The following is a 19088-nucleotide window of genomic DNA, read 5'->3' as shown; positions in this document are numbered from 1 at the left end:
TGGCGATCATTAAAAAGTCAGGAAACAACAGGTGCTGGAGAGGATGTGGAGAAATAGGAACACTTTTACACTGTTGGTGGGATTGTAAACTAGTTCAGTCATTGTGGAAAACAGTATGGCAATTCCTCAGGATCTGGAACTAGAAATACCATATGACCCAGCCATCGCATTACTGGGTATATACACAAAGGATTATAAATCATGCTGCTATAAAGACACATGCACACATATGTTTATTGTGGCAGTATTCACAACAGCAAAGACTTGGAATCAACCCAAATGTCCATCAGTGACAGACTGGATTAAGAAAATGTGGCACACATACACCATGGAATACTATGCAGCCATAAAAAAGGATGAGTTCGTGTCCTTTGTAGGGACATGGGTGCAGCTGGAAACCATCATTCTCAGCAAACTTTGGCAAGAACAGAAAACCAAGCACCGCATATTCTCACTTACAGGAAGGAATTGAACAATGAGATCACTTGGACATGGGAAGGGGAACATCACACACCGGTGCCTATTATGGGGAGAGGGGAGGCTGGAGGGATGGCATTGGGAGTTATAACTGATATAAATGACGAGTTGATGGGTGCTGACGAGTTGATGGGCAGCACACCAGCATGGCACAAGTATACATATGTAACAAACCTGCACATTGTGCACATGTACCCTAGAACTTAAAGTATAATAAAAAAAAATAATAAATAAAGGATCATTCATCTGGGTGCAGTGGCTCACACCTGTAATCCCAGTACTTTGGGAGGCCGAGGCGGATGGATCACCTGAGGTCAGGGGTTCAAGACCAGCCTGGCCAACATAGTGAAACCCCGTCTCTACTAAAAATACATAAAATTAGTCAGAGATGGTGGCAGGCGCCTGTAATCCCAGCTACTCAGGAGGCTGAAGTAAGAGAATCGCTTGAACTCAGGAGGTGGAGGTTGCAGGGTACCAAGACAGTGCCATTGCACTGCAACCTGGGTAACAAGAGCAAAACCATGTCTCAAAAAAAAAAAAAAAAGAAAGAAAGAGAAAAAGAAAAGAAAAGAAAATCCCATAATAAGTGGGATTTATCCTTGGGATGCAAGCACGGTATAACATGTGAAAATCAATAAATGTGATATACCACATTAATAAAATGAAGGGCAAAAACTGTATGTTCATATTAATGGATACAGAAAAAGCATTTGACAAAATTCAGCATTCTGTAATTTTAAAAAACCTCTCAACCAATTAGATGTAGAAGGAATGCACCTCAACACAGCAAAGACCATATATAAAAAACCTACAGCTAACTTCATACCCAGTGGTGAAATGTTGAAAGCTTTTCATCTAAGATCAGGAACAAAACAAGGATGCCCATTTCACCACTTCTATTCAATATGGAAGTCCTAGCCAGGGCAATTAGGGAAGAAAAAGAAATAAAAAGGATCCAAATTGGAAAATAAGAAATTAAATTGTCACAGTTTGTCCACAATGTGAACTTATATATAGAAAACCTTAAAGATGCCACCAAAAAAATAATCAGAACAAATAAAAGAATTCAGTAAATTTTCAGAATACAAAAATCAGTAGCATTTCCATACACTAACAAAAAATTATCCTAAAAAGAAATCAAGAACATACTCCCATTTATAATAGCTACAAAAAATACTTGATAATAAAGGTTATCAAGGAGATGAAAGATCTCTATGCTGATATCTATAAATTGCTGATATCTATAAATTGCTGATGAAGGAAATTGGAAAAGACATAAATAAATGGAAAGATAGCTTGTGTTCATGGATTGAAAAAAATCATATTGTTAAAATGCCCAAACTACCCAAAGTAAGCTACAGATTCAATGAAAACCCTATCAAAATTCCCATGTCATTTTTGACAGAAAAATGATTGTATACCTGGAAAACCCTAAAGACTCATCCAAAAAGCTCCTAGATCTGATAAATGAATTCAATTAAGTTTCAAGATACAAAACCAATGTACACAAATTAGCACTGCTATACAGCAACAGTGATCAAGCTGAGAATCAAATCAAAAACTCAATCCCTACTACAACAGCTGCAAAATAAAATAAAATACTTAGCAATATACCTAGCCAGGGAGGTGAAAGAGCTCTAAACAGAAAACTACAAAACAGTGCTAAAAGAAATCATAGATGAAACAAACAATTGGAAACACATCCCATGCTCATGGATAGGTAGAATCAATATTGTGAAAATGACCATACTGACAAAAGCAATCTACATCAATGCAATTCCCATCAAAATACCATAATCATTCACAGAACTAGAAAAAACAATCCTAAAATTTATATGGCACCAAAAAAGAGTGCACATAGCAAAAGCAAGACTAAGCAAAAAGAACAAATCTGGAGGCATCACATTACCTGATTTCAAACTATACTACAAAGTTATAGTTACCATAACAGCATGGTTCTATAGACATGTAGACCAATGGAATAGAATAGGGAACTCTGAAAGAAAGCCTAATGCTTGCAGTTCAATTGGATCTTCAACAAAGCAAGCAAAAACAAAGTGGGGAAATGACACCCCATGCAAAAAATGGTGCTGGGATAATTGGCAAGCCACATGTAGAAGAATGAAACCAGATCCTCATCTCTCACCTTACACAAAAACCAACTCAACATGAATCAAATACTTAAATCTAAGACCTGAAACCAAAATTCTAGAAGATAACATCAGAAAAACAATTCTAGTCATAGGCAAAGAGTTCATAACCGAGAACCCAAAAGCAAATATAACAAAAACAAAAATAAATAGATGAGACATAATTAAACTAAAAGTCTTCTGCACAGCAAAAGAAATAGCAGGGTAAAAAGGCAATCCACAGAATGGGAGAAAATATTTGCAACCTATGCATCTGACAAATGACTGATATCCAGAATCTATGAGGAACTCAAACAAATCAGCAAGAAAAAGACAAAGAATCCCATCAAAAAGTGGGCAAAGGATATGAATAGACAATTCTCAAAAGAAGATATACAAATGGCCAACAAACATGAAAATATGCTCAACATCACTAATGATCAGGGAAATGAAAATTAAGACCACAATGAGACTATCTTACACCTGCAAGAATGCCCGTAATTAAAAGTCAAAAAATAATAGATGTTGGCACGGGTGCACTGAAAAGGGAATTCTTTTATACTGCTAGTGTGAATGTAAGCTATTACAACCACTATGGAAAAAAGTATGGAGGTTCATTAAGGAATTAAAAGTAGAACTACCATTTGCTCCAGCAGTCCCACTGCTGGGTATCTACCCAGAGGAAGATAAGTCATTATATGAAAAAGACCTTTATACACACATTTATAGCAGCACAATTTCCAATTCCAAAAATATGGAACCGGCCTAAATGCCCATCAACCATCAAGTGGATAAAGAAAATGTGGTATATATACACCATGGAATATTATCAGTCATATAAAGGAATGAAATAATGGCATTCGCAGCAACCTGAATGGGATTGGAGACCATTATTCTAAGTGAAGTAACTCAGGAATGGAAAACCAAATATCGTATATTCTTACTTATAAGTGGGAGCTAGGTTGTGAGGACACAAAGACTAAGAATGATACAACAGACTTTGGGGACTCAAGGGGAAGAGTGGGAGGGCAATGAGGGACAAAAGACTACACACTGGGGACAGTGTACATTGCTCGGGTGATAGCTGCACCAAAATCTCAGAAGTCACCACTAAAGAACTTATTCATGTAACCATAAACCACCTATTCCCCAAAAACTAGTGAAATAAATATTTTAAAAATTAACATATAAGATACCTAGGAAAAGTACTCACTACACAAAATAAATAAATTTTTGAAACCAATCTGCTTTGTTCTCACAAGAAAATAAAAATAGCCTGAAATAAGTATCTGAAATATAAGTCAGACTAATATTGAGATGCCAGCTATTGAATTTAGGATTCCTTAAAAATAGCTTACCAAAATTAACACCAAAAGAAACAGAAAGAGTAGGCAATCCTTTTATTAAAAAACCAGAAATATGTCAGGCACAGTGGCTCAAGCCTATAATCCTAGCGCCTTGATAGGCTGAGGCAGGTGGATCACTTGAGCCCAAGAACTTGAAGCTACAGTGAGCCATGATCACACCACTACACTTCAGCCTGGGTGACAGAGCCAGTTCCTGATTCAAAAAAGAACTAGGAGTCTTCCCACAAAGGGAAGACAAACTATTGTACAGGCAAATTCCACCACAATATCAAGCATATTCTAACCTCATATAAATTTTTTCAAAGGATTGAAAAAGAGGAAATAATCCCCAACTCATTCTGAGTTCAGCACAATTTTAATACAAATACTGGACAAAGAGAGAAAACTACCCTTAGACTTTGTCACTCATGGATTTAGATGCAGAAATTCTAAATTAAGAATTAGCAGCTAAATAAAAATAAGTAAAAAAGATAATACTGCAAGACCCAACTGAGTTGGTTCCCGGAATGCAAAAATGGCTTAATAGAAAATATTAAACATCATTTGCCAATCAACATATTAAAGGGAAAAACATATAATCATGTCAACAGAAGTAGAAAATGCGTTTGATAAAATTCAGTATTCATCCATGTAAAAAAAGAAAAAACATTTAGTAAACTAGAAATATCATTAAACTTCCTTAGGCTGATAATAGTATATTCAAAGTACTTAAGACAAACCTCAATTTATTTTTATTTTTTATTATACTTTAAGTTCTGGGGTACATGTGCACAATGTGCAAGTTTGTTACATAGGTACACATGTGCCATGTTGGGCAAACCTCACTTTAAATGGGAAAGCCATAGACATACTCTCTTTAAAATCTGAACTAAGACTATTTGCATTAAGAATTGTCTAAAAGTCTTCATCACTTCATTAGGACAAGAAAAAAAGACATTAAAGGCATAAAGGTTGGAAAGGAAAAGACAAAACATTTTATGATCTGCATATTTGTTTATACAAAATGTAAATAATCTGTGGACAAATTATTTAAAATAATAAGGAAACCTAACAATGTGGCCTTATATAAACTCATTATGTAAAAATCAACTGCATTTCTACACATCAGCAATAAACAAGAAAATGCAGCTTTTAAAGAAAAATATCTTTACAACAAAAATTAAGGAACCTAGACATGAGTGTAACAAAAGATGTACAAAACGTGTACACAGAAATTTATGAAACTATAAAGGCAATAAAGAAGATATAAATAAGTAGAAAGATTTCCTATGCTCAAGGATACAACTTACTGATATAAATATGCCATTTCTTCCCAAATCTATCTAGAGATGCACTGTAAATGCAAATCAAAATCCCAAAAGAAGTTTTTTGGCACTTGAGCAGATTCTAAAATGTGTATCGAAGATTAAATGACTAAAAATTGCCAAGACATTCTCAAAGAAAACCTGAAGGGCTTACCCTACCAGATATCAATACTTAGTATAACATTACAATGGCAGGGACAGATGACTTGATCAAGGAAACATAATAAAGATTCTAGAAAGAGGGTTATCTATAGATATACAGTTGATCCTTGAACAACATGGGTTTGAACTGCATGGGTCCACTTACGCCGGGATCTTCTTCCACCTCTGCCACCCTGAGATAGCAAGACCCACCCTTCTCTTCCTCAACCTACACAACGTGAAGACATTGAGTATGAAGACCTTTAAATGATCCTCTTACACCTAATGGATAGAAAATATATTTCCTCTTCCTTATGACTTTCTTAATAACATTTTCTTTTCTCTAGCTTACTTTGTAAGAATATAGTGTATGATACATACACAAAATATGTGTTAATTGACTACATTATTGGTAAGGCTTTGGGTCAAAAGTAGGCTATTAGTAGTTAACTTTTTGGAAAGTCAAAAGCTATACACAGACTTTCGACTGCATGCAGGTTTGTTCAAAGGTGAATTGTACTTAGTAATATGCTGAGGGTGGCATGGCAGATCATGGTGAAAGTGAGACTTTTCAGTATTGCAGCTGGGAAAGTGGTTATCCACATGGAATGAAATGAAATAGCGTGCTACATTACTGTCTATTGAGATGAATTGTGTATTTATTTATTTAGACAGGGTCTCAGATGAATTGTGTATTTACTTTTTATTTATTTATTTATTTAGACAAGGTCTCACACTGTTGCCCAGGTTGGAGTACAGTGGTGTGATCTCAGCCCACTACAACCTCCACCTCCTGGATTCAAGCGATTCTTATGCCTCAGTCTCCTGAGTAGCTGGGTCTACAGGTGTACACCACCACCCCTGGCTAATGTTTGTATTTTAGTAGAGACACAGCTTCACCATGTTGGCCAGGCTGGTCTCTTGGCCTCAAGTTATCCACCCACCTCTGGATTGTGTATTTACATATTACATGTTGAGTGCAAAACTTTAAAATTTTTAGGAGAAAATTAAAAGAAATATCTTTATAATCCTGGGATATCGAAGGATCTCTTAAGCAAGGCGCAAAGAGCAGTAAACCACAACATTTTAAATGATAGTTTTGCCTACATTAAAATTTAAAATGACTACTTATGAGAGTATACCTTAAGGAAAGAGAAAATGCAAGCCACCAGCTTGGAGAAGACATTGGTAATCGTTAATACCTATGACTAAAAGAGGATTTCATTCTAGAATCTCTAAATTACTCCTATAAATCAATAAGAAAAAGACAAAGCTTATTAGAAAAATGGGCAAAGACAAAATAGACACTGCACAAAGATGAAATATATACGGCCAGTAAGTATATGGAGAGATGCTCAACCTAATCAATAACAGGGAAACACACATTACAAAGAGATACCATTTTATACACATTTGATTGAGAAGAAGGAGGTTAAGAGAAGGAGAAGCGTAAATAAGAAAAATTTGACAATTGGAGAAGATATGGCATTTCTAATATATTGCTAATGGCAGTAACATGACCTATCTACTTTCAAAACAATTTGGCATTATCTTATTACTCGAATATTCACACACCTCCTGAGCCAGCAATTCTACTCCTACTTAGGCACTCAAGAGAAAATCTTGCACATATGCGCTAGAAGACTAAGAATGTTCAAGGTAATAGTGTTCACGTAGCAGAAAGCAGGAAATAGCTCAATTGCCCATCATCAACAACGACAAAAAAAGATCAGTCAGAGATCCTGAGTACTGATGGCATTTCTTCAGTAATTGAACATAGCCATGCCTGAAGGTGGGCCTCAATCTAGACTGCTCAGTGACATTATATATATGCTTCCTTTTTTTGTTTGTTTAAACTAAACTGACTTGGGTTGCTCTTACTTTCAAGTAAATGAGTTTGTATTGCACCAAGAAAATTCTAACCCGAATATAAAGAAATAGAATTTGACAGATTCAATGACTTAAAACAACAAAGAATTCCCATAAACACAAGAATGTGCTTTCAGAACAAATTTCAAGACTGAGCTGGTTTGAAGAGAAAGAGGTTTGAATACAGCCACACCAGCAAATCCAAAGAAGCCAGAATGAAACTACCTGGACGGTGATGTCTCTGCCGTTGCCCTTCCAAATAAGGCCAACTGTGGGGAGTAGGTGATGACATATTTATTTGAGATATCAGCTCTTCATATGACCTGGAAAATTCTTAGGAAAAAAAAAATCACATTCTTAATTTGGCAGAAGGGAGACCCCAACTAACTAATGCATAGTATTATATATTAAAAGTCTATTTGTAACTGATTTTGTTTTTGGAAAAAAACCAAAATATTAATGTTAGATATTGTGGTTAGATTCTTAGGTCAGATACAAATTGCAAAATTAACTTTTGTTGCCACTGACACACTCTATATTTCGAATGAAAATTAACGGTAAAAAATGCATTAATAGTATTTAATATATTACCATATAATTGGGTTTATTTTTAAAGCAGTTAAAATGAGACGTGATGGCTAGTGAAGGAAAGTGGACTTTTGTGCAGATTCTGAGGAAGAAGCTTACATTTTGAGACATTTTATAAGTTGCTAGTACTGGTACAATTTCATTTGAGGGTTTCTTTTTCCAAAACCAGATAAAAATACCAGCATTAATTCGTTTCTTATTGGTACAAATTAGGGCTACCATTTGGCTCTCAAATGTGAGAAGAAAAAGGAAGCAATTTTATAGGAAATAAACCGAAAGGGAACAAGAAACACGAAGGAGCAAGTAAGTAAAAGAGGCAAGTGTTCCTGAAAGAAAGCAATGGTTACTTACTGAAATAGAGCTCAGAAACAAAAAGGAAAAGGATTAAACGGGTTTTCCTTCAAAGCTAGTAAAGACGTGGTAGGGAAGAAACTTCCGGGTTTAACTGGATCTTTGCACAAGGTAGGGCTACTAAAAGTAGATCATGTGCTTATTTTATGAAATATCTATCTTCTTCTAAGGGTGTAGAAGAAAACAAGAGGTAGGGAACTTTTTTTTTTTTTTTTTTTTGAGAGAGTCTCGCTCTGTTGCCCAGGCTGGAGTGCAGTGGCGCAATCTCGGCCGACTGCAACCTCCGCCACCTGGCTTCAAGCGATTTTCCTGCCTCAGCCTCCTGAGTAGCTGGGACTACAGGCACGTGCCATCACACCCGGCTAATTTTTTGTATTTTTAGTAGAGACAGGATTTCACCATGTTAGCCAGGATAGTCTGTGTCTCCTGACCCGGTCATCCGCCCGCCTCGGCTTCCCAAAGTGCTGGTATTACAGGCGTGAGCCACTGCATCCGGCCGAGGCAGGGAACTATTGATTGTATCCACCAGAGATTAATAGATTAGGTGCTGAAATTTGAGGACTATTGATCTTGCCCCAAATCCCAAAGAGAAAACCTCCCTACCACCCAAGCCAAATGCATTTCTGTTGCGAATCCCCCGCTCTCAACTTGGTTCAGCCTCCACCATGAACTGGATCCATTCCTTCCTGGTTAACTGCATCACACGGTTATCTTTCACATGCCAGGAATCAGGCTCTTTAGCAAACACTGCACAGCAGAAGCGCTCCACTCTGAGTGCACAGACATATCCACAAAGACTTCCTTTATCATATACTTCAAGGAATTTGCATGAATAATTTATGTTCTTTCTCTCCATACAGAAGTGATGCACAGGCATCTTCTTAATGGACTTTTCAATTTCTCTTTCTAACTTATCGAGGTCACTCATCTCTGCTTTAAAGCCAATTATTTCTTTATCTTCATTTAAACCAATGAACAAATATCCTCCATCAGTATTTGCAAATGCAGAAACATACTGAGGGAGAATCTCTTTAATTCGTTGTAACAACTTTTCTGTCGAGAAGTTTTTAATTTCAACATGTGTGGATTCAGTAAAGGTCAATTTTTCTTCCCGATCAAGTTCTGTTCTGTCAAAAAAGCCCCGAGCCAAGGCCTTCATGTTACTTTCTTCTTGTATATCAACACGGGGCCTCCTTACCACCAATTCCGGTCTTAAGTACAATCTCCCTCTAGTCTTTTTCGTGTCTTTGAGGAACTGCAGTGCAGCAGCAGCATTCATGACTTTTGCAGACGTTATATCTCTTTTGTACAAATTGGAGCTCAAGGTGGTAATCCGCAGACCAGAGGTGTTCACGCTCCATGACTTCACAAAAATCAGAAAGTAATTACCATTCTGCATGAAGTCTAAGTACTCAGGAACAAATAACAGCATGTTACTAAAAGAATGTTCCAAATCTAGTCCTATTCCATCTTTTGTATAACTATAGTCTTCATTCTCAATTTCAGCCTTGATCACTCCCCCTCCAGAATTCAGCAGAGCACACACAGCTCGTGAGACACTTTCATTCTGCCTTTTTCTCAGCTTACTGTCCTTCATTTTCTTCCTGTTGTTCTCTCCAAGAGTGACTCTTCCCACATCTAGAACCAATTCGGCATAATTCGTTTCCAAATCAATATTGACGTTCATTTTCCCAGCAGCTATGCAGTGTCCAAGCAGAAATTCTTTTCTGTAAAATAGACAGAGCCATTAGAATAGGACCTGAACTAGAAAGATAGCAAATTCTGTATTATGAGGCAAATGCAAAAAAAAAAAAAATCCTGTGCAGTATATATTCCACTAGACTGGTAAGTATATGGGTATGAAGAAACTGAAAACTGACAAATTTTGAGCTAAGACTCTAATAATTTGTACTCCTACTGAATTTTCAAATTTGTTACTATAGTTTTATATAATGTATTCTAATTATGTAATCTCTTTATCTGCCCTTTTTCTCCTTTCTAGTCCCTAATATTGTACAACCTGTTTTCTCTCTCCTTTTCTTAAACAACACCTGGAGTGAGTCTATGTTTTTATCTTCTCAATGAACCAGGCTTTAGTTATACATATTATTTATACTTTTCTTTTTATTTTAATAATCTCAGCTTTTACCTTAATTATCTCCACTTACGGTGATAAATCTTTTGGAAGATTTCCAGTTAAGGTCTAACGACATCCAGCAATATGTCATGTTAATTATTTTTCCCTCTTGTAAGAATGAATTAGATTTACAAATTTTGGCCATTGATCTTAAGCAAAGTGGGCTAAGTCATTGTGCCTTTTTAAAATCTAATATTCGTGTATTTTCAATAGGGAAAATTCTTATATAGAAAACACCTGTGCTATGGTTTGAATGTTTGTGTTCCCCCAAAATTCATATGTTGAAATTCTAACTCCCAAGGTGATGAGGTTTTTGGGAGGTGATCAAGTAACGAGGGTGAAGGACCCCAGAACACTAGCTGATCCCTTCCACTATGTGAGAACACAGCAAGAAAGTAGGCAGTCTGCGAGAGGAAAAGGGCCCTCACCAGAACCCAGCAGTGCTGGCATCTTAATCTTGAACTTCTCAGCCTCCAGAACTGTGAGTCATAAATTTCTGTTACTTGTAAGCCACCCAGTTTGTGGTATTTTGTTATGGCAGCCTAAACAAATTAAGACAGTGTGCTTTAGTCTGTGTATCCCTAATCCATTAGCTCTGTTCCCTTAAAATCTATTGGGATCACTGCTTTGCTCTAAATGGAAAGTTTTAGGTTAAGTTAAGAAGTGTAACTTCAGTTCAACTTTTTTTAAGTGTAACTTAAGTGTAACTTTTAGGTTAAGAAGATTTTTTGGTTTTTTTGTTTGTTTGTTTTTGGGTTTTTTTTGAGATGGAGTCTGGCTGTGTTGCCCAGGCTGGAGTGCAGTGGCACGATCTCGGCTCACTGCAAGCTTTGTCTCCCGTGTTCACTCCATTCTCCTGCCTCAGTCTCCCAAGCAGCTGGGACTACAGGCACCTGCCACCATGCCCAGCTAATTTTTTTGTATTTTTAGTAGAGACGGGGTTTCACCGTGTCAACCAGGATGGTCTTGATCTCCTGACCTCATGATCCACCCGCCTCAGCCTCCCAAAGTGCTGGGATTACAGGCGTGAGCCACTGCGCCTGGCCAAAGTGTAACTGTTTTATAACTTTTTTTAAGTGTAACTTAAGTGTAACTTTTAAGTTAAGGTAAGAAGTATAACTTAAGTTTAACTTTTTTAAAGTGTAACTTAAGTGTAACTTTTAAGTTAAGAAGTTTAACTTAAGAAGTGTAGGTTTTCCAAGTGGCATAGAGACAATTGAGAATAAAGTCCATCATAGGTTGTAATTACTATACTAGAAAAGGAATGTAAAAGGGGTCAGAATATTCCTGTCCACTGCTAGACCAATATCATGCAGATACTCAGCTAAGGTTGTGGATACTACCTGTGTCCATATAAATTCCTGATCACATGTAAACAATGTTAACACTGGAGCCCCAAACTATTTAGACAGTTGGGGTTGAATCCTTTAGTTCTTTGTCCATGTTTTCTCTTAGCTCTTTGAAGATATTTAAGACAGTGTTTGTTTTTTATTTTATTAATTTATAAATAAAATCCTATATATTAATCATTTACAATGTGTTTTTTTTTGAAACATGTATATACTGTGGAATGGCTACATTGAGCTAACTACCGTATGCACTACTTCACAGACTTATCATTTTTCTGGTGAACATTGCTACTGTTTTAGCAGCTTTCAAGAATACAGGCCCAGCACGGTGGCTCATGCCTATAATCCAAGCACTTTGGGAGACTGAGGTGGGAGGATCGCTTGAAGCCAAGAGTTCAAGACCAGCCTGGACAACAAAACAAGACCACATCTCTACAGAAAAGTAAAATAAAATAAAATAAGAATTGGCTGGGCACAGTGGTTTGTGCCTATGGTCCCAGCTACTTAAAAGGCTGAGGTGGGAGGATCACTTGAATCCAGGAGTTCAAGGCTGTAGTAAGCTAGGACATGGCACTGCACTCTAGCTTGGGCAACAGAGAAAGACCCTGTCTCCAAATAAATAAATAAATAAATAAATAAATAAATAAATAAATAATAAAGAATACAATATATTGTTAACTATAGTCATCATATTGTACAACAGAGCTCTTGAACTTATTCCTCCTATCTAATTGACATTTTGTATCCTTTAACCAACATTTCCCCAAACCCCATCTTTCCCCAGTAACCACTATTCTACTCTATATTTCTATGAGTTTAACTTTGATAGATTCTACAAATAAGTGAAATCATGCAGTATTTGTCTCTCTCTGCTTGGCTTATTTCACTTAACATAATGTCCTCCAGATTCATCCATGTTATCAAAAATGACAGGATTTCCTTCTTTTTCTAAAGGCTAACCAGTATTTTATTATCTCCATGTACCACTTTTTCTTTATCCGTTCATCTGTTGGTGAACACTTAGGTTGCTTCCGTATTTTGCCTATTGTGAATAATGCTACAATAGACATGAGAGTACAGATATCTCTTTGATAGATTGATTTCATTCCCTCTGGATATTTATCAGGAGTGAGTTTGCTGAATCGTATGGTGATTATTTTCCTTCTTTTTCTTTCTTTCTTTTTTTTTCTTCAGAAACTTCCATACTATTTTCCATAATGGCTATGCTAGTTTAAATTCCTACCAATAGTGTTCAAGGGTTCTCTTTTCTCTACATCTTCACCATCTCTTTTTATCTCTTGTCTTTTTTGTAATAGCCATTTTAAGATGTGTGAGGTGATTTCTCATTGTGGTTTTAATTTGCATTTTCCTGATGATTAGTAATGTTGAGCATTGTTTCGTATATCTGTTGTCCATTACAATGTCTTCTCTTGAGAAACATCATTCAGATCCTTTGCCCATTTTTTAATGTTTTTTTTTCTTACTATTGAGTTGAGTTTCTTATATATTTTGAATATTAACCTCTTCTCAGATGTATGGTTTACAAATATTTTCTTTCATTCTGTAGCTTATTATTTTACTCTGTTGATTTTTTGCTTTGCTATGCAGAAGCTTTTTAGTGTGATGTAATCCCGTTTGTCTACATTTGCTTTCATTGCCTGTGCGCCATTGGGATGACATCCAAAACATCACTGCCCAGGCCAATGTCTTGGATCTTTTTCATATATTTTCTTCTAGTAGTTTTATAGTTTCAACTCTTACATCTAAGTCTTTAATCAATTTTGAGTTGATTTTTGTATTTGGTATGAGATGAGGGTCTAATTTCATTTTCTGCATGTGGATATTAAGAACGTTGTTTTAAAATCTTTGTCTAATATGTGTGGTATCTGGCCTTCCTCAGAGACGTGTTCTGCCAATTTACTTTCTTCTTTTGGATAGATCGTATTTTTCTGTTGTGTGTATGCTTTATGAATTTTTGTTGGAAACTGGGCATTTGAAAAAACAGCGATCTCTCACAGTCTTTGCAGACAAATGCTATGGCAAGGCAAACCTTCAATGATTGGCTAAGTATACTCTGATCTTAGGGATCAGCTTGAGGAAAAAGTTTAAGGTCTTCTCAGGTTTTTCTGAGCATTTGTCCTGCCTGGATTGAGTGGGGCTTTCTTGATTCCTTTACATACATAGCTGCTTTTGAATGTCTTAATTTCCCAAAGAATCTCACCCTAGCTCCTCTTGTGAGCCTTAGATGGTTATTCTATGTCTCTAGCTATAATCTCTTGCCTAAGACATCTGGAGGTCCATAGTCTCCTTGCAGCTTTCCTGAGCAGTGGCTGTCACTTCTCCTCACTTGAGATCTGAGGTAGGGGATACAGAAATGAATCCCTCAGGCAGTCCCCAGACAGGTTACAACATCGAAAATAAGTTTTACTATGCCCCATCAGTTCCAGGGAGGAAACTAGGAGCAGTGATGCTGCCTCCTCAAGACTAAGACCTTGCCACGCAGGGCAAAAGGTTGGGCAAGGGTGAATAAAAACATCATGAAATTGCCTACAGCTTTGAATGTTGCTTTTTGTTGCTTGGGCATTCATTTAGTTGCAACAGATCTTTGTTGTTAGTTCAGTCAGTTTTGGGTTGCTTTTGATGTTTCCATGGAGAAACAGAGTTGAAGCTTCTTAATCCACTATTTTTCTGGCATCATTCCTGTCACCATTTCTTTATATTAAATGCAATTTGATAATATTTTTAAGATTTTGCACCCATGATATCCCTTTCTCCTATTCTTGTTGACAGGTAATGCAAATCAAGTAGCTTCATAAAATGAGTTGGGGATGCAAGCTGCATTTCTATTATTTCACGTTTTACCCAGTATGAGGACCTTTTTGCAGTGAGAGAGTTGGTCACAGTCGGCCATACTGCCCAAAACTAAAATATACAGTTTGAATCTTGCTTTTCCATGTATCAATATAGTATATACAATCAATTTTGCAAAATAATAATTAGCTATTATTTAAAAACCTTATTAACTGCATAATTTCATACATGGTATTAATGTACCATTATTTAACTACTACCCTACAACTGAACATTGAAGTTGCTTTCAATCATTCAATATAATTGTACTAGAATCTTGACTCTGTTATTTCAGTGCTTGGGTATGCTAATCACATAGTCTAATTTTCATTGAGTCTAAGAGTGCCCTGGCAAAGCGCTTCAATTATATATACAGATACGGTTCAGATATATATAAAGATGGTTAAATCGAGTATGGGAGGCCAGAAGAGGCAGACAGAAAAGAAGCCAGATTTCAGGACATAAGAAATAGAACCTTGAAGGGGAAAAATTATGTAAGAGAAGAAAGAGTCTGAATCTGTGGAAATAAAGGTTCATGGTGAAACATAAGGTTATACTTGAACTTGTGCCTTAGGTACATAATTAAGCTGAAATTAGGTCAGTATATAGAGTGTATATATACACACAGAGAGAGACAGAAGTTCGTAAAAGTTAAATTACTGTATTAAGTGACAAAAAGTTTAAAGATTTTGATATATATTGTCAAGTATTTTCCCAAATAATTGTGTCAGATTTTTCTCTAGCAAATTTATCTTAGTGGTGATTACAGCACTTTGCCCTGTACCTTTTAGGGGGAAGAGGATGTGGTATAAAAGCTATTAGAAAGCAGCATCTTTCCCTCAGTGTTTCCTGAAAACTCAGAGGGAACCAAGAGAGGGCTGCCTTCTAAGAGATATTGGACCTAGCATTCATTCAAATAGGCTCCCTGGGCCTGGGTCCGTAGAAGAAAGCATTTGAACATGACCCAGAGAGATTCCAAAAAAAGAGAATCTAAGGGAGGAGGACTTGACTCCTGGCAGTTGAACAACAGTGAAGCCAGGTAAGCGCAATCATTGAAGTTTAAATTTAAAACTCAATAATAGTCTCAATATGGCATAATTACGCAAGAAAGCAGAGGAAGATGTATATCTCTGCCATGCTGAGCTTTCTCACAATTTGTGTTCTTTAGACCCAATTTCTTCACATTTCTTACACACGAGGCTGCCCCAAAGGCAAGTCCCTTCCCTGTTGATCAGACAGAAGCGATTCTCCATCTCTACCCATAAAGGCTGCAGGAGAATTAGTTCCGCTTCTAGCCAGGCACACAGCCCCAGTCCTACAATTTTCTGGTAATGCCTCACCAAGCAGCCTCTGCTCTGCTCCCCGATACTTTTTGCAGCCTCTGTAACTAGAGTCCTGTCCCCTTTCCTCCCAACCCACATTTTTGCACTGTCTACATCAGGCCCAGCTCTGTGTGAACTTTTTTGGCTAACCCACCATACACAGAAAGGGACAGAAATCACATCTCACCCTCAGATTGATTAAGGAGGGTGCCCATACCACTGGGAAACTTGGAACCCATGGGAGCTGCAGTTGAGCCACCTTATAGAGGACCCAGTGCTTGTGGACTAGCCTGGGATCCTGGCCACCCCAGTCCAACACCTGCAACTGTGTAAAACTTTCCATAGTTCAAAATCACTGTCTTCAAGCATACATCTGGAACACACTCCTTAAAAAATTAGCTGGGGATTAAACTTACCAAATCCCTAGGGCCTAAAACTTACTGGCCTCCCTTAAACCTTGGGTCTAGGTTTACAGGTTAGATGTTTCCACTGAAATCCTTTATACTTTTGACTATAGGGGAAATTCTATCAGACCTGCACTCACTATTTAGGCTATGTTGCTGACTCTCTTTAATGGGAAAGGAGACGGCTTTCAGATCTCCTTAGAGTTATGTCAGAACAGCAGGTTACTAGGAACTGCACACAGGGTGGGACAGAAGTTGTAAGAGCTACCTCCTGGGAAACAAAAATCATGCAACACTCTTTGCCTTCCTAGGACGTCACTTTGCATTTAGTTCAGGACAGCACTGCTCTCATCCTTCCCACCTTCTAGATGATAAACCAGCGGAGTATGAGGGTGCTTGGTTTTTCTTTTAGGATCTAGCAATGAAGTTAGTCAGTGCCTGGTCAAGTTTCATCTAAAGAACCTATTCCCCAACTCCCCGCATGTTCACGACTCCAGGAGAATGGGCAACCCTGGGAGCTCTGGACACCCACCAAGCCCGGCCTGACCATAGAGCACTCTGCCCTCCCTGCCTCTCTAGCTCTGCTCGAACACTGCAGATCCCTGGCTCACTGGTCCCACAGCTCCTTCAGGTGCTCCCCAGCCCATGCAGGAGCAAAAGTTCCACCCAACCTATAGCTTCCAAGTCCACCATTCCTAAGTCCTCAACAGCCTGCAGTTTTGACAGAAGTTGCTACAGAGACAGGAAAGTGTTACTGGTGGAGGTTGTGCTGGTCACTGAAACATTCTGTTTGCAGGAGAAAAACAAAAACTTGGTCTGTTCTAGGATCTATGTGTTTCCTTAAAGTCTTAGAATGAGCAACTCCATTTTGGTTTGGTTTGGTCTGTTGGGGCCTAGCACATGAGCTCAGTCCAAAACACTGGCCTCTCATAATTTTGTTTTTAAAAATTCCCCCTTTTTGTTCAGGTTCTCACTTAGGTGAGAGTGTGACCAAAACGTAAGGCCTTAGTGCTGCTCTCAGTTACCATCATTTTGGGTTTCCAGTCTCAGCATATCATTCATAGGTTACGGTGTCCTCATGATCGCATATTTATTTCACTTCTTACCATTCCAGTTGAAGAGAGACCATTTGACATTCTAGAGATGGCAGCATGCAAACACTGAAAACCTTTGAGAGAATACAGTGCACCAGGGAGCCTATTATTATGATGACTATTGGGAGGATAATACTGAGAGTCTGGAGGATGCTCCTTGCCCAGAGTCCCTATAAACCAAACCACCTAAAATTAAATAGATCAAATAATGAACTAAATAAAGAATCTACTAACTTAAGTAAACAATCTCTTCATTAATCCCCTACAACTGAATCTCTTAATCTTCATTTAATGTATTTCTCCATAGACTCCAAGTGCCAGCAGTTGCACAGATATTTCTCTGTTCGGTCAATTCTATCATAACTTTCTCAAAAGAATTTAAGGTCTGTTGTGTAACTACGGCCTTTACAGTAGATGTTCTGAGAACATCTAACCTATGGGTTTTACATTGTGAAGGGGTTAATTGTTCTCAGTGAACCATAAAAAACTTTCTTTACCTGGTGAAAGTACACTGTAGCATAATCATGGGAAAAGTTTTTATACAACAAGAAAACATGCATTGAAAATGACATTGAATAAAATCCCTTTGTAAATGCTTAAATGGCCCATCGGGTAGCCAAATGTACCTGAAGCTTTGATTGTCTTCCCAGGAATATGAATTTGAAAAACCAAACATTGGTTATAAACTACTTTTTCAATTTATAAGTCAACAGTTTCCATGGTAGCTTGATTTTTAAAGGTCAAACTTCCTCAGACTTCAAAGAACACTGGGGCCAAACAGCGCCAACCAGATCCCCTGCTTAAGAACAGCAGCACAAGAGCCTGCACACATGCAAACCCCTCCCACTTTCCTATTCAACTGCAAACTCCAGATTCCAAACAATATTGGGGCCAAACAGTATTACAACTGCAAGAGAAAATTCTAAGGAGGGCTTAGTACTAGGCCTAAGAACCTCTACCAAAGGAATCCCCCTTGGAGAGGCTGAGGTCCAGAGGATCCCCCAGAGCATCCCCCTTTAGGGTCCAATCTTAGAGCATCAGACGTCTCTGACCTTAGGTGAGCACCAGTGCCACTTTACATGTTTTCCCTCCAGAGGCAATGGCCTACTATGAGATTTCCTTTTGTCTCTGGATGAAGGCCTTGACTTCTAGCATCCTTATAATTTGATAAGCCCAGGCTTTCCCATGGTTCCCATTCCACTAGAGTGATAGCCATGAACTTTAATGAGAGGAAATGGAGGCTAGGTGGGCTTCTTTTGTCCTTAGCCAGTAGAGTAGGGGAAGGGAAGAATTTAACACAAGGAAAGAAGGTTTAAGTCACCTGAAACACATGTGAGTTCGCCCTGGAGAAGCTGTGTCACACATAGGGATCAGGGACCACAACCAGAAAAGACAGAAAAGACACATGCACATATATGTTTATTGCAGCACTATTCACAATTGCAAAGACTTGGAATCAACCCAAATGTCCATCAATGACAGACTGGATTAAGAAAATGTGGCACATATACACCATGAAATACTATGCAGCCATAAAACAGGATGAGTTCGAGTCCTTTGCAGGGACATGGGTGCAGCTGGAAACCATCATTCTCAGCAAACTATCGCAAGAACAGAAAATCAAACACCACATGTTCTCACTCATAGGTGGGAATTGAACAATGAGATCACTTGGACACAGGAAGGGGAACATCACACACCGGGGC

At 37.8% G+C, this 19088-nt stretch overlaps 1 protein-coding gene across 2 annotated transcripts in view; it reads right to left on the bottom strand.

The window, feature by feature from the left end:
* The window catches only part of SLFN12 (schlafen family member 12), a 29533-nt gene that overhangs the window by 8801 nt on the left and 1644 nt on the right, over window positions 1-19088 (bottom strand). For both annotated transcript variants that reach the window (XM_011999422.1, XM_011999423.1), the window contains exons 2-3: window positions 8875-9953; window positions 7513-7620 (exon numbers count right to left, since the gene is read on the bottom strand). In XM_011999422.1, coding sequence (XP_011854812.1) covers window positions 7513-7620; window positions 8875-9913 — 1147 coding nt within the window. In that variant the 5' untranslated portion in view covers window positions 9914-9953. The remainder of the gene's footprint in view (window positions 1-7512; window positions 7621-8874; window positions 9954-19088) is intronic.

This window comes from Mandrillus leucophaeus, unplaced genomic scaffold (assembly GCF_000951045.1).
Source record: "Mandrillus leucophaeus isolate KB7577 unplaced genomic scaffold, Mleu.le_1.0 Scaffold590, whole genome shotgun sequence".
Classification (NCBI taxonomy): Eukaryota; Metazoa; Chordata; class Mammalia; order Primates; family Cercopithecidae; genus Mandrillus; species Mandrillus leucophaeus.
Note: the sequence above shows the minus strand (reverse complement) of the source record. Positions and strands in the feature narration are given on the sequence as shown.